Source organism: Muntiacus reevesi, chromosome 2 (assembly GCF_963930625.1).
Source record: "Muntiacus reevesi chromosome 2, mMunRee1.1, whole genome shotgun sequence".
Lineage (NCBI taxonomy): Eukaryota > Metazoa > Chordata > Mammalia > Artiodactyla > Cervidae > Muntiacus > Muntiacus reevesi.
The window spans coordinates 181,558,153-181,570,852 of NC_089250.1; the positions used below are offsets into that span (position 1 = coordinate 181,558,153).

The 12,700-nt window shown below is 55.0% G+C and overlaps 1 protein-coding gene across 1 annotated transcript; it reads left to right on the forward strand.

The window, feature by feature from the left end:
- The first annotated feature begins 242 nt into the window (after nt 1-242).
- Nucleotides 243-4,761, forward strand: PRSS22 (serine protease 22). The gene is made up of 6 exons (XM_065924116.1): nt 243-373; nt 941-967; nt 1,428-1,599; nt 2,062-2,339; nt 3,670-3,827; nt 4,420-4,761. Exons 1-6 carry the CDS (start codon nt 292-294, stop codon nt 4,678-4,680), a joined length of 978 nt encoding a protein of 325 aa, XP_065780188.1. The 5' UTR covers nt 243-291; the 3' UTR covers nt 4,681-4,761.
- Nucleotides 4,762-12,700: the final 7,939 nt, after the last annotated feature.

Here is a 12,700-nt window from a genome sequence, read left to right on the forward strand (position 1 = left end):
ACCCGGTGCCAGGACAACGTCCCTTCTAAGCTTGGGGGGCCTTCCTCTGCCCCACCCCCCAGCCAATGTCAAGGCCCAGCCTTGCCCCTGCAGAGCCCCGATGCAAGCCCCAGGTAGAGGGCCCAGCTGGAAGCCCACCCCCCAGACCCCTTAAGGGCTTATTTCCTCCCCGAAGCCCCACCCCTGTGACCTACCGCCACTCACTCGGGGGACTGGTCCGACGGCATTCCGCCTCCCAGGATAAAACCTGGGGCGGCCTGCGGGGGAACCGGGCACTCCTGTCGGCGCGCCATGGTGGTTCCCGCGACTCCCCCCTTGCTGGGGGCGCTCTGCCTCCGGGTCCTGGCCTCCCTGTTGATTCTGGCTGCTCCAGGTGAGTCCTGAGGGCCTGTGGGCCCAGGCCATCCCCCCTGTCCACCCCCGCTTCCTCTGGTCCTCCTGAGTCCCTCCTCTCCTCTCCCCTGCTGTCTCGGCCTCTCTGTTTTGTTATTTGCCTGCTCTGAGCCTCAGTTTCCCCCGCAGCCGTGAGACTCACAGCAAACACTGCAGGTACACCTAGGCCCGGTCAGTGCTCAGGGCGCTTGGCTCAGCTTCTTTACCCTCTTCCCTTCCACTCCTGTCTCCCCCGTCTCCTTGATCCACTGCTGGGGAGGCAGCATCCGGACCTGGGACCTGTGAGGGGGTTCTCATGCTCACCCACCGTGAGACCCACCCCCCAGACCTGGTCCCCCACAGCCCCCAGGGCACAGGCTGGACACGAAGCTACGGGGAGGCCGAGGCTGCCGCTCACAGCCAGGGCCTGAGGTGTCTGCCCGCCCTGCCCAGGCTCCGGGAAATGCCCCACCTGGCAGCGTGACCCGGAAACTCAGCTACTGGGGAGGGTCGCAGGGCACGGGAGTGCCCCTCCACCGGCCTGACCCTTTCTTTCTCTTGCCCTCAGCCACCCTAGATGCTGTCAAGTCGGCTGGTGAGTCTGAGCTGACCTCAGGGAAGCAGGGGAGGGAGGAAGCCTGAAGGGCAGGGCAGTGTCTGTGTGTCTGTCTGTGGGGGGCAGGTCAGGAGTGGGAAGTGGGGGCAAGAGAGGGTTTGAGCTGGAGAAGAAGGCACGCCAGAGAGGAGGTCCAGAGGGTCAAGGTGTGGAGGAGAGGCGGTGTGTGTGTGTGTGTGTGTGTGTGTGTGTGTGTGTGTGTGTAGTGAGGGGGTGACTGCGCTGCCCCAGCAGGTGAAAGGACCAGGGGACTAGATCACGGAGTGCCCAGCTCAGGGAGGGCAGAGGATGGAAGGGTCAGGGCGGGCAGGTGGCCGGGCCGGGTTGAAGGGAGAGCGGTACACAGGCCTCGGTGTTTGAAGTGGGGAAGGGAGCTGGAAGGGGGGCGGACGGCGCCCAGAGTGTGACAGACCACCCCCCACCGCACCCCCGTCGCCAGGGCCGCCAGCCTGTGGGAAGCGCCTGCAGCTGAACCGGATCGTGGGGGGCGAGGACAGCTCAGACGCCGAGTGGCCCTGGGTCGTGAGCATCCGCAAGAACGGCACTCACCACTGTGCGGGCTCCCTGCTCACCAGCCGCTGGGTGCTCACAGCCGCCCACTGCTTCAAGGAGTACGTGCCCTCCGCCCGCCCCTCCACTCGGGTTCCCGGACCCCAGGCTGCCCACCCGGCCCCGATTTCTGGGCCTCCATCTGGTCTTGGGTCCCTCAGGAGAGCTCCGGCTTCCGCCCAGAAGCCCCTTTTGCACGCAGCGAGTGTGTGCCCAGTCTTGTCTGGCTCTTTGTGACCCCCATGGACTATAGCCCTCTGGGCTCCAATGTCCATGGGATTTCCCAGACAAGAACAGCTGGAGTGGGTAGTCATTCCCTTCTCCAGGGATTCATCCCGACCCAGGGATCGAACCCCTGTCTCCTGCATTGCAGGCAGGTTCTTTACCACTGAGCCACCAGGGAAGCCCCCCTTTTGCACTCCAGGGGCCTTCATGTGCGTGCCATTCCCCAGAAACCCTTCCCAGTCCCTTCCTCGCCACCCAGCAGTTCCTGGCTGATGCCACCCCCGCCCTCTTCCTTCTAGTAATCTGGACAAACCAACCCAGTTCTCTGTGCTGCTGGGGGCCTGGCAGCTGGGGAACCCTGGCCCGAGGTCCCAGGAGGTGGGTATCACCTGGGCACAGCCCCACCCTGTGTACTCCTGGAAGGAGGGCTCCCGTGCTGACATCGCCCTGGTGCGCCTGGAGCACTCCATCCAGTTCTCTGAGCGCGTCCTGCCCATCTGCCTGCCTGACTCCACCGTCCAGCTCTCTTCGGACACCGACTGCTGGATTGCTGGCTGGGGGAGCATCCACGATGGAGGTGCGGCTTCTTCCGGGGCGGGGGTGGGTGGGGGCAGAGGGTAGCAAACACTGGGAGATACAGGTCCCATGGGTGGCAAAGAACAGAGGGCAGGGGCTGAGCATGATCCAGAGGAAAAAAGATGGTCTGCAGCCCAGAGATGTGATGACCTAGAAACCAAGGTGGACAACTTCAGATCAGTTCTAGTTTAAGGTAACTTTGACTGTGTTCTGACTGCCAGATCAACCAAACTATGAAGTGATATAGGAAAGACTGACAGGTTTCTGGGGCTTCTCAGGTAGCTCAGTGGTTAAAAATTCGCCTGCCAATGCAGGAGACACAGGAGATGCCAGTTCGATCCCTGGGTTGGAAAGATCCCCCCGGAGAAGGAAATGGTAACCTGCTCCAGTATTCTTGCCTGGAAAATCCCAAGGACAGAGGAGCCTGAAGGGCTACAGTCCATGGGGTCACAAGGAGTCAGACACCACTTAGTGACTGACCACACACACACTAGAGATTTCTATGGGGCCAAGCCCAACCGGGTGAATACGAGGACAGCCCTAAGATTCCAAATCAGAAATAGGTGCCCCCTGGTGGCATCATGACACAATTGCAGGCAAAATTCCCAGGATAAAATGCAATCTCCATAAAGGTAAAATATAATTGACAAACCAAGTCTGGAAGTTTGGAAAACCTCATCTAGAACACAAAGCAGATTAGAAAGTAAGAAGCAGATAAGCTGTAATGTGTGTGTGTGTGTGTGTGTGTGTGTGTGTGTGTGTAAAAAGAGAGAGGGGGGAGAGAGGAGAGATTAAGAAAGGATAAAATGTAAGAAAATGGGACTTGAACCAAATTTCAGAAGAATTAAGAGAAATGACACCATTTTGGGCATCTGGGGAATCCCACTGACACTGAAGTTTCAGCCAGCCTCCCCATGGTCATTCTTATGGGCTCCTGGGAAAGCTGGATTTATGGACTGGGGAAAGTGACCAACCAACCCTAGGGTCTACAATCCCTCTAGGGGATGGGAAGGTCTTTCAAGTCCCGATAACATTCAACACCCAGCGGCCATTAGTCTGTAGCAGTCCATGAGTAGTGCCTGAGACCGGACAAGCAGGGTCATTGGTTTGAACCTTCTTGTGGGCATCAGAGATCTCATTAAAGATTCAGAATCCTTTAGGATTCAGTAGGTCCAGAGTGGAGTCCTGGAATTTGGGTTTTCTGCAGGCATCGTGGCCGAGTCTGACAGAGTTGACCCACTTACCCTTTGAGAAACTCAGCGAAGGAAAATGGAGGGAACTGAGGCCAGCAGGAGAGCCTCCCAAGCTGACTCTCTCCTCTCTGCTCCCAGTGCCCCTGCCCCACCCTCAGACCCTCCAGAAGCTGAAGGTCCCCATCATCGACTCGGCCACCTGCGGCCGCCTGTACTGGCGAGGAGCCGGGCAGGGCGCCATCACCGAGGACATGCTGTGTGCTGGCTACCTGGAGGGGGCGCGCGACGCCTGTCTGGTGAGCAGTCGCCTCCTTCCCAGCCCTGCCCCACTCAACTCCATCACCCTCGCCTTGCCGGGCCTCCGTCTAGAATCTGCCCTGACCTGGCAGTCCCCCTAGACAGAGAGATGCCTACAGAACCCAGCCCCAGCCTGGCTCGGCGGCTCTTGCCTTTGTTCATACATCAGACATGGTGAGCACCCATGGTGTGCCTGACCCCATTCTCAGGGAGCCGCATCCAAGGAGGGGGTGCTACGGTCCTGCCCCCCTCGCCCCCAGCGGGCTACAGGGAGGAGGATGGCGGACTGTGGGATCTTGCACACCCGGTCTGAGACACTCTTCTTTCTGAGCCGTGGTATCCTCATCAGTGACGCAGATCACAACCCTCGCTACGTGCCTCCAGGGCTGTGAGGGAGACGGTCTAGCACTAGGTACTTCTCACCAGGAGTGAGCCTGGGAAGGGGGCGCTCCCTGCCCCGGGGGCGCTAGTTATGGCTCCGTAACCCAGGGTCTGGAGAAATGGCCCGTCCGCCACCTGCAGCGGCGCGGGTGCTGGGCTCGGCCCACCCCTTGGCCCACGCGGGCCCCTCACCTTCCTTCCTCTCTGCAGGGCGACTCCGGAGGCCCCCTGATGTGCCAGGTCGAGGGCACCTGGCTGCTGGCGGGCGTCATCAGCTGGGGCGAGGGCTGTGCGGAGCGCAACCGGCCTGGGGTCTACATCAGTCTGGCCGCCCATCGCTCCTGGGTGCAGAGGATCGTGCAGGGGGTGCAGCTCCGCGGGCGCTCGCTGCAGGGTGGGCCCGCAGGCCGCCGGGGCTGGGCCCTGGGGGCGCGGCGCCCTCGCCGGGCGGAGAGGCGCCAAGCGGACTAGGGACCCGGGGAGACCTCGCGCCTTCTCCTCCGTTGTAAATAAGCCGTCTACCTCTGGGGGGCGCCCGCGACCCGGCGCCGGATCGCCTCCGCGGGAGGCCCCGCCCCTCGCCGGGCTCAGGCCCCGCCCCCTAGGCCCGGAGCGCCTTTCTGTACATACATGTCAATGCTTTTTACAGTTATTTGTAACCGCACCTAGGTATCTTATTTATTCCTCCAACTTCAATAAATTATTTATTCCCCCTTCTGAGTCGTTCATTCGTGTCCAACACTTTGCGACCCCAAGCCCGCCAGGCTCCTCTGTCCATGGGATTCTCCAGGCAAGAATACTGGAGTGGTTTGCTGTTTCCTTCTCCAGGGGATCTTCCCGACCCAGGGATCCAACCTGGGCCGCCAGCATTGCAGGCAGATTCTTTACCGTCTGAGCCACCAGGGAAATCCACTTATTGATTATTTATTCCCCAGTTTCTGTTTTTTTCCCCTGGGTATGGGGGACACTGGTCAGCAGGGGTCCAGTTGGGGTTAAAATGGGGGCAGGCTGGTAGGAGTTTGGATGGTGGCCTGGCCAGGGAGCCAGATGTCCTACCCACCTAGAAGTCAACATCCTGACCTCCGACCTTTGCACTGTCCTTTCATAACCCCCTCCCACCAGGGAGGCCAGCTGGGAGAGGAGACATGTGGCCCAGCTCTGTCACCCGAAAGTTAGGTGGGGGCTGCAGGGCCAGGCAGGCCCACGACCTGCCTGTTGAATTTCTGAAATGGGGCTGGGTGGGAGAACCCCCCAAACACACAAGAGAGTGGGGTGTCCCCCTCCGCCTGCCCCGCAGAACCAGCTGTCTCAGATTTGGGCTGAGGCAGCCAGGGCTCCCAGAAGCTGAGTCACCAAGTGACTCACTGCCAGCTCTCTGAATCCTCCCTCAGAAGGACGAAGGAGAAAAACAATGAGATGGCAGGTCTCCGCTTGGGGGGCGGGGGGAGCCTTGAGTCACCTCAGCTGCCCCCACGGGTAGGGCTGGGAGCCCAGTCCTAGGCCACCAGGGGGTCTGCCTGGGACCAGCTAATGTCACGCAGGCTCCCCTTTCCCACTGCCTGCCCTTCTTCCCGGGGCCCGGGAGGCCGAACACTTTCTGGGACCCTGTGCCAGCCCACCCAGGCTTCCCAGCGTGCAGAGAGAGGGCTGGGTTGTTGGTTCGATGAGTGTGTGCGAGAGACTTTTTCCAACAGGAAGACATGTAGGCCCAGCCGTGCAGGAGACAGAGACGCGTGGCTGCCTCAGGGTCCCCAGTGGAAAACGTCAGTGCAGTGGACTTGAGAAGGCAGTGCCAGTGTGGTTGGTAGGTAGGTATCCTTTACTGGCAGCACTGTTTTTAGACTTTTGTTTGTATTTTATCACCCCCATGTTAATACTGGGCTTCCCTGGTGACTCAGTGGTATAGAAACTGGGTGCAATGTAGGAGACACAGGAGGCTCAGGTTCAGTCCCTGGGTTAGCAGGAAAGTCCCCTGGAGGAAGTCATGGCAACCCACTCCAGTATTCTTGCCTGGAGAATCCCATGGACAGAGGAGCCTGGCAGGCTGCAGTCAGTCCATGGGGTGGAAAAGAGTCAGACACGATTGAGTCAACTTGGCACCCACTCACGCATCTGGTTAATATCAGATTGAGGTAAATGCTGTGAGGTTGGTCTTATTAACACACACTGGGACTTCCCTGTTGGCCCAGTAGTTAAGAATCCTCCTTCCCGTGCAGGGGACTTGGGTTTGATCCTTGGCTGGGGAACTAGGATTTCACATGCCTCAGGGCAACTAAGCCCACAGGTTGCAACTACCGAGCCCAAACACTCTAGAGCTGTGTGCTGCAGCTAGGGAGGCCCGCACATCACCGTGGAGATCCTGTGTGCCACCAGTGAGGCCTGACACAGCCAGATAAAGAAAGAAATGTTAGGCAAATAAACAAGTGCTAACCTGGCCTGGGAAGCGAGCAGGTGTCGCAGGTGTGGCCCCTTCCCTCTGTGACCTGGTCCCTCTTTGTCGCCACGCTTCCCTTGTCCCCTTACTTGCCTCTCTGGGCTCAGTCCTCCGCCACCTCATCCGTCGCCCTCCTCCCTGCCTCGGTTTCCCCCCTGTCCTCCAGGCCCTCCCTCTGCTCCTTGCTCCCCCACGCCCTGTCCCCTTACCCTTTCTCTGTCTCCATCTCTGCTCTCTGGCCCCTGGCTCCTCATGCCTCTGTTTCCCCCACACCCTGTCCCTTGCCACCCTCCACCCCTGCCTCCGATGCCGTCCCAACCGAAGCCCCTGAGAAGGCCATGCCTTTGAGCCCCCTTGGTGGCAGACTCCGTTGGTTGGCTAAGGCAAAACCCATTCCAATGCCCCTCCCTTGCGTCCTCTACCAAAGAGACTGGAAAAGCTGGATGCTCCCTTCCAAAGTCTCCTGCAAGGTCACCATGGAAGCAGACATCCGATGGGTGGTTTATTGGGAAGACTTTGTTGTTGTTGTCGTTTTTTCGAATAGAAGGGACCTATTCAGCTGGCATGACCCTTTCCCACCATCCTCCTTCTAAGATGCAGATGTAATACCTAGCCTTTAGCAGCCATCTTATCACCATGAGGTGATAAATTGATGTGCTAAATTGGCAGTGAACAAAGATTCAGAAGCTGCAGGTGTAAGGATGTGGTTGAGAATCTGCCCCTATCCCAGAGAGCCATCTCTATCCTTCTTGTGTGCTATTAAGCCACTGCTGGTCAGATATTCTTTTACTGCAGCTAAATGCTTTTGTAACTGATATACCAGTGTCAGATCCTCTGTTTTGAATAGTTTTAGATTTACAGAAAAATTTTGGCTTTTTACAGAAGACTCTTTTCCTTGTTTTGGAAACAGATTATAAAGGTTTTGAGCTCACAGCTGCCCACAAGAGCTTTGGACCTTCAGGGGGTGCCCCCGTTAGTTTCAGGTTTTCACGTCATGCTTACTCAAGAGCAAATGATCAAGTCTTTTTGAGAATCCACCTAACAATGTAGGGGAGGCAGGTTCAGGGCAACTAAGCCCCCACACAGCCAAATAAAAAGTAAGTAAATAAATAAAGCAAGTTATTTTTCTCTCCCTTTCCTGCTCAAAACATCCCAGTCAATGCTGCAGCCCGAGGTGGCAACTGAAGGAATTTCATCATTGCCCCTGTTGACGGTGCCCTTATGAGCTCACCAGTCTTCAGGCCAAGGGCAACATCTCCCCAAGCTCCCCAGACTGCCTGGGGAGTGTGTGATTCTACATGAAGGTGGAGAGAATGGTTTTTCCCAGTTTCGAGTCAAACTTTGCTACCAGTGCCCAGGCGGTTGTGCTCATAGCATCACAAAGTTGCTCACGGGAACTATGACTGGGCTGTGAGTAGGACCTTCAAAGCCTGCAACCTTAGACCTCATGTGACGACACCAGGCAGACTGGCAGTGAGCTAGTGAGTAAGAGTGAAACCAGGGCACGGGGGAGGGCGGCATGTGTCACTGTGGGGGCCGAGTTCATCTGCATCACCTCTTGACCTTGACCCCATGGGCCCGTGGGTCTGATTTCCTGTTGGCAGCTATGAAATAATCACGCACAGGCAAACCAGGGCAGATACCAGTTTTCAGGGACACTGTTGTCTCAATTCATGCCAAGTGGGGAATAATCACTTTCACAGAACACAGTCTATTTTACTGATTCTTCCTGTTTTTCTCACCCTCTCCGTGGTGGATGCCCCAACATCAGTGTTGGGGCTTCTCCACTCCTTTACCTCCTTGTATCCCTGGGTGATAACATCTGGTTTCTCAGTTCTGCACACCACCCATAAAGGTGACTCCAGAGTTCTCTCCCCCCACATCCACTCAAATACTCAACACCCCCTTGTACATATCATATCATATAGCCATGTCAACCTTATTATGACTCCAAACAAATCCCAATATTCCCTCTCAAACTTGCTCCGCTGATAGAATTTCCCATCTCAACACAAGGCAACAGTCCTTCCTTCCAACTGCTCAGTCTAGGAACCTCAGAATACAGACAATGCCTAGGGTCAGCAAGGACACCTAGCAACTGGAGTGAAAAGTTGTATCACCCCTGTGGAAGTGATGCTGACTGTTTCATATAAGGTTGAACATCCACGCAGCAATCCTACTCCGAAGACTGATCCAAGATAGAAGAGAACATATTCACACAAAATCTGTCTGCAGATATTTATAACAGCTTTATTCAGAATTGACAAAAAAGTGAAAGCAACCCAAATGTTTCTTCAGCTGTGATAAGCAAACTGTGGTCCATCCGTTCAGTAGAATTCTACTCATCAGCAAAAAGGAACAAACTCTACACAACACGGGGCTTCTCAGGTGGTGCTGGTTGTAAAGAGCCTACCTCCTAATGCAGGAGCCGTGAGAGACGTGGGCTCCGTCCCTGGATCGGGAAGGTCCCCTGGAGGAGGCACGGCAACCACTCCAGTACTCTTGGCTGGGGAATCCCGTGGACAGAGGAGCCTGGTGGGCTATAGTGCATAGGATCACAAAGAGTTGGACACAACTGACGCAACTCTGTATACACGCATGCACACACAACATGGTGAATCTTAAGCACATGATGCTGAGGGGAGACAGCGGAACTCCAGAGCTCCATACCAAGATTGCATCTATATGACACAGTGGTGGAAAAGACAGCGCTGCAGGGCCAGAGAGCAGACAGGTGGTTGCTGGGGGCTGGGGTGGGGGAAGGGCCCCCAAAGGCGCATTGGGGGTTTTAAAATAATGACGGAACTGGCTTATATCTTTTTTTATTTTAATTTTTTTTTGGCTTATATCTTAATGGCAGTGATGTTTACCTGACTGGATGCATTTACCAAAACTCGTAGGACTATAGTTTATTAAAAATGGTGATTTCGAGGGGACTTTCCTGGAGTGCTAAGACTGCACTCCCAATGCATGGGACCTGGGCTCCATCCCTGGTCAGAGAAATAGATCCTGCATGCCACAGCTAAAACCTGGGCAGCCAAAATAAATAAATATTTTTTGAAAGTGGAAGTGTTAGTCCCTTAGTCGTGTCTGAGTCTTTGTGACCCCATGGGCTGTAGCTCGCCAGGCTCTTCTGTCCATGGAGTTCCCCGGGCAAGAATGCTGGAGTGGGTAGCCATACCCTTCTTCAGGGTATCTTCCCTATCCAGGGATCGAACCCAGGTCTCCTGCATTGCAGGCGGATTCTTTACTATCTGAGCCACCAGGACAGCCCATACCTCCATAAAACTGATTTTTTAAAAATCCCAACACAAAAACGTGTAGTCTCCCTTTCTGCTGTCTTCTTCTCATTCTCTAAACTCGAGCCATCAGCAAATCCTGTGGGTTCTATCCTATCTCCAAAATATGTCCAGATCTGGTCACTTCTTCCCACGCCATCCCAAGCCCCTCTCCTCTTTATCCCAGATTTCCGTCATGGCCTGCTGTCTGGTCCTCCTGCTTCTGCTGTTATTCCCACCAGGCTGTTCTCAACACAGCAACCAGGGTGGTTCTCCTAAAACCAAAGTCGGGGACTTCTCTGGTGCTCCAGTGCTTAAGAATCCGCCTGCTAGTACAGGGAAAACCAGTACCATCCCTGGTCCTGGAAGATTCCGGACATGCTGTGAGGGAACTAAGCCCATGCTCCACAAGTACTGAGCCCGAGAGCTGCAAGTGCTGAAGCCCGTGGGCCCAGAGCCTGTGCTCCACAACAAGAGACGCCACAGCCAGGAGCCTGTGAGCCGCGAGGGAGAGTAGCCCCCACTCACTGCAACCAGAAAGAGCCCGTGAGCAGCAAGGAAAAAACAAAAAAAGTCCCTGCTTGACTCCAGCTTTAAAGAAAAGCAAGAGACTGAAGTCAGATCCCATCATTCCTCTATTGCAAACCCTAACCAGAGCAAATGACGTCATCCTTTTGGCCTCCCTTCTCACCTCTGTCCTTCTTGTTCACTGTGCGGCAGCATCGTTGGCATCCCAGCTGGGCTCAGGAACACAACAGGCGTGTCCCTGCCTCAGGGCCTTTGCACCCACAGTTTCCTCTTCCCCCGGAGGACTGCACAGCCACTCCCTCACTTCCTGCCAGCCCCTGCTCACGTGTCACCCTGTCATCATCCTGTTTACAGCAGCAACGTCCCTTCCCTCCTCTCTTGTTCCTTTTCTTGCTTTCTCTTTTTCCAGGACATTTATGACTATTTAACATACTATTTGGTTCATTTGTTCTTTATCATCCCCTCCCAAACACACACAACCAGAAGGTAAGCCTCTGTCCCTGCCTTTGTCATGTTCTCACATTACTCTCTGTTTACTTGATTATCTTTTCCAGGAAATACTCTGGGCTTATGAAGGGAGAGACCCTTATCTTATACACCTTGATGTGGTCAGTGTCCAGAAAATGGTCCTGACAAAATAGCAGATGTTAGAAAATGTTCTTTCTTTCTTTTTTTCTATTTTTTAAAAACTGATTGATACACCATGTTTATTTTTTTATTTTTACTTAAAAATATTTATTTTATTTATTTATTTGGCTGCTTGGGGTCCTGGTTGCAAAATGCCAAATCTTTAGCTTCAATGTGCAAACTCTTAGGTGCAGCATGCAGGATGTAGTTCCCTGGCCAGGGGTCAAACCAGGGTCCCCTGTATTGGGAGCTCAAGATCTTACCCACCAGACCACCAGGGAAGACCCTGCAAATGTTTCTTGAGTGAATGGTATGATCAGTGTCATCAGTTTAGTAGACAATGTGGACACATTCCTTTCATTTCTCTAATTCTTCACTCAAGCCCCGTGTTCTCTCTTTAGCAGATGTTTAGTCTCTCCAGATGGCCCTGCTCTGCCCAGAAATTATCTGAGAATCCTACAGGTTGACTTGATCTGTAGGGACCCGCTCTATGAGAACTGGAAAGTCATATTATTCCTTCAGTTTCGTTCCCTTGCTTGGGTCAAGGTCAAGTGGGGACGCCATGAACATGACAATCTGACGCACACTGACCCCCTCTCCCCAGTTACACTATAAGCAAGCTCACGCCAGCCCGCCCTAAGGTCAAGCACGTGAGGTCTGCCCTTGCAGGTCTAACAGGTCGTACTCAGAGACCAGCACCTGGGGGGCCGTGTTCAAGGAGCTTCTAGCTCCAACCATGAGCTGACTTCCAGCCCTCAGCTCATGCTGCTGACCCCATCCTCCAGGAGGATTGCCTTTGGGGTCCTTGGAGTTAGTTTCTGCTAATGAACCATGTTAGGACTGTCTGAGTTCATCAGAGAAATTCCAGTAACACCAAACTCACTATTCAATTTTCCTTGCTCTACTCAACACATAACAAATGAAGGTTTTTTTTGTGGTATCACCATGATCCCAGGAATTTCTACTGTCCATGAGCCACAGTTACCTCTGGGAAGAGGAAGTGAGTGGGGCCCTGGATCTCCCAGACACAGGGGTGATGAGCTGCCTGCAGGATTACGTGGCTCCACGTCCACTCCAGGGAGGCCGGACCAGCTCCACTGACCCTGGCTTCTAGGAGGGGGTGGCCTCAGATGAGCCTGCTGTCCCCAGCCTCCTCTCGGCCATCTCCCTGGAAGGGCAGGACAGGAGCCTGAGAACAGGGCTGGGCCCACATGTAGGAGCGCGGGAGGAGAAACAGAGGATGAGACACGTCTGATGTGTGAGGCTGGGCCACGTTCCCACCGGCCCGGCCCTCCAGGGTGCGGCCCCTCCAGGGAGGCCAGTGCCAGGAGCCATTATGGGAGATCCCACCCATGACGAGGTCATGAGGAAAAAACCTGACACGCAAGGCCGTCCAGGACACAAGGGACCCTCCAGGTTGGCCTCGGCCTCTCCCCCACCCTATATCCTCCCCCCTTTTCTGCTGTTGTTCTTGTTCGCCCTGCTTCAGATTCTTGTGTTGACTGCCGAGAGCTCTCCTGTTCCTCTTTCACTGAATAAAGACCAACTTAAAACCCTAATTAATAAATCTCCTAGACACTGGTACCCTATGAAGTGGCCAGGGATGAAAGAAATGCTTCAATTC

Excerpts from the sequence above, each read along its gene's own strand:
- PRSS22 (XM_065924116.1), top strand. The coding sequence starts at position 292 with ATGGTGGTTCCCGCGACTCCCCCCTTGCTGGGGGCGCTCTGCCTCCGG. Across the intron at positions 1,600-2,061 it reads GCCGCCCACTGCTTCAAGGA|TAATCTGGACAAACCAACCC; the intron begins GTACGTGCCCTC and ends TCTTCCTTCTAG. Across the intron at positions 3,828-4,419 it reads GGGCGCGCGACGCCTGTCTG|GGCGACTCCGGAGGCCCCCT; the intron begins GTGAGCAGTCGC and ends TCCTCTCTGCAG.